The sequence below is a fragment of the Salvelinus sp. IW2-2015 genome, linkage group LG32 (assembly GCF_002910315.2).
Source record: "Salvelinus sp. IW2-2015 linkage group LG32, ASM291031v2, whole genome shotgun sequence".
NCBI lineage: Eukaryota > Metazoa > Chordata > Actinopteri > Salmoniformes > Salmonidae > Salvelinus > Salvelinus sp. IW2-2015.
Genome location: NC_036871.1, coordinates 24243106 through 24245268, shown reverse-complemented (window position 1 = coordinate 24245268; position 2163 = coordinate 24243106). Strand labels below are relative to the sequence as shown.

Genomic DNA, 2163 nt, shown 5'->3' with positions numbered 1-2163 from the left:
ATTTAATTGGTAAATCCATTTTAATTCAATCACTTTTTGACAGCATCCCTTTTGATTTGAACGAAACCTTCCATGTCCATGGAAGAAGTGGTCAGAAAGTGACATTTTGGACGTGAACGCCAAAACATTCGGGAGATAGAGGTGCTTGAAATTTCGCACACCCCACAATACCATGAGACATCCATGTCTTCATCACTGGAAAAGATAAAGAGTTGAGTTTGAAATTATTTCAAAGCTTACAAATAGGGTTGTCAAACTATAAATAATGTTTGCTGTGTAGGATTGACGGTATTATTTAAAACAACATATATTCTCATTCAAGTCAACATTCTCTGATGTGTTGACCATTTGAAAGTGAAAATACGTTTATCAGCCAAAACATGACACCCACCCTGTATTCAAGAGCATGTTGTGTCTCAACCAACAGATTGCACAAAAAAAACTCAGATAATGCAAAATAGGGTATAAGCTACAGCATATGCAAGTTGGCGTGTTTTTAGATTCAGTGCCTTGAGAAAGTATTCATACCCCTTGACTTTTTTAAATTCATTTTTATTTCACCTTTATTTAACCAGGTAGGCTAGTTGAGAACAGGTTCTCATTTACAACTGCGACCTGGCCAAGATAAAGCACAGCAGATTGACACATACAACAACACAGAGTTACACATGGAATAAACACACATACAGTCAATAATACAGTAGGGAAAAAAAGAAAAAAAAGTCTATATACAGTGTGTGCAAATGAGGTAAGATAAGGGAGGTAAGGCAATAAATAGGCCATGGTGGCGACGTAATTACAATATAGCAATTAAACACTGGAATGGTAGATGTGCAGAAGATGACTGTGCAAGTAAAGATACTGGGGTGCAAAGATACTGGGGAGCAAGATAAATAAATAAATACAGTATGGGGATGAGGTAGTTTGATGGGCTGTTTACAGATAGGCTATGCACAGGTGCAGTGATCTGTGAGCTGCTCTGACAGCTGGTGCTTAAAGCTAGTGAGGGAGATGAGTCTCCAACTTCAGTGATTTTTGCAGTTCGTTTCAGTCATTGGTCCACATTTTGTTGTGTTGGATACAGTCTGAATTCAAAATGGATTAAATTTAATTTCTCACCCATCTACACACAATACCTCATAATGACAAAGGGAAAACATGTTTTTAGAAATGTTTGCACATTTATTGAAAATGAAATACAGATAGATATACAGTGGGGAGAACAAGTATTTGATACACTGCCGATTTTGCAGGTTTTCCTACTTACAAAGCATGTAGAGGTCTGTAATTTTTATCATAGGTACACTTCAACTGTGAGAGACGGAATCTAAAACAAAATCCAGAAAATCACATTGTATGATTTTTAAGTAATTAATTTGTGCATTTTATTGCATGACATAAGTATTTGATACATCAGAAAAAGCAGAACTTAATATTTGGTTACAGAAACCTTTGTTTGCAATTACAGAGATTCATACGTTTCCTGTAGTTCTTGACTAGGTTCGCACACACTGCAGCAGGGATTTTGGCCCACTCCTCCATACAGACCTTTCTCAGATCCTTCAGGTTTCCGGGCTGTCACTGGGCAATACAGACTTTCAGCTCCCTCTCAAAATTTTCTATTGGGTTTCAGGTCTGGAGACTGGCTAGGCCACTCCAGGGACCTTGAGATCTTCTTACGGAGCCACTTCCTTAGTTGCCCCTGCTGGTGTTGTTCGGGTCGTTGTCATGCTGGAAGACCCAGCCACGACCCACTTCAATGCTCTTACTGAGGGAAGGAGGTTGTTGGCCAAGATCTCGCGATACATGGCCCTATCCATCCCCTCCTCAATAGCGTGCAGTCGTCTCTGTCCCCTTTGCAGAAAAGCATCCCCAAAGAATGATGTTTTCCACCTCCATGCTTCACGGGTTGGGATGTGGTGTTCTTGGGGTTTGAAACTCATCCTTCGCTCTTCTTCCTCCAAACAGCGGCGAGTGGAGTTTAGACTCCAAAAAAAGCTTATTTTTGTCTCTATCAGGACCACATGACCTATCTCCCATTCCGTTCCTCTGGATATCCAGAATGGTCAATGGCAAACTTCAGACGGGCCTGGACATGCGCTGGCTTTGAGCAGGGAACTTGCGGTTGCGAACTGCAGATTATTCCATGACGGCCGTAGTTTA

General features: G+C 40.6%; 1 protein-coding gene across 1 annotated transcript in view; it reads right to left on the bottom strand.

Annotated features, from left to right (window-relative positions):
- Window positions 1-1692: 1692 nt before the first annotated feature.
- The window catches only part of LOC111956861 (histone-lysine N-methyltransferase 2C-like), a 77560-nt gene continuing 77089 nt past the window's right edge, over window positions 1693-2163 (bottom strand). Inside the window, 1 exon segment of the mRNA XM_070436564.1 lies at window positions 1693-1768. Within this exon segment, the coding sequence (XP_070292665.1) occupies window positions 1693-1768 (76 nt within the window).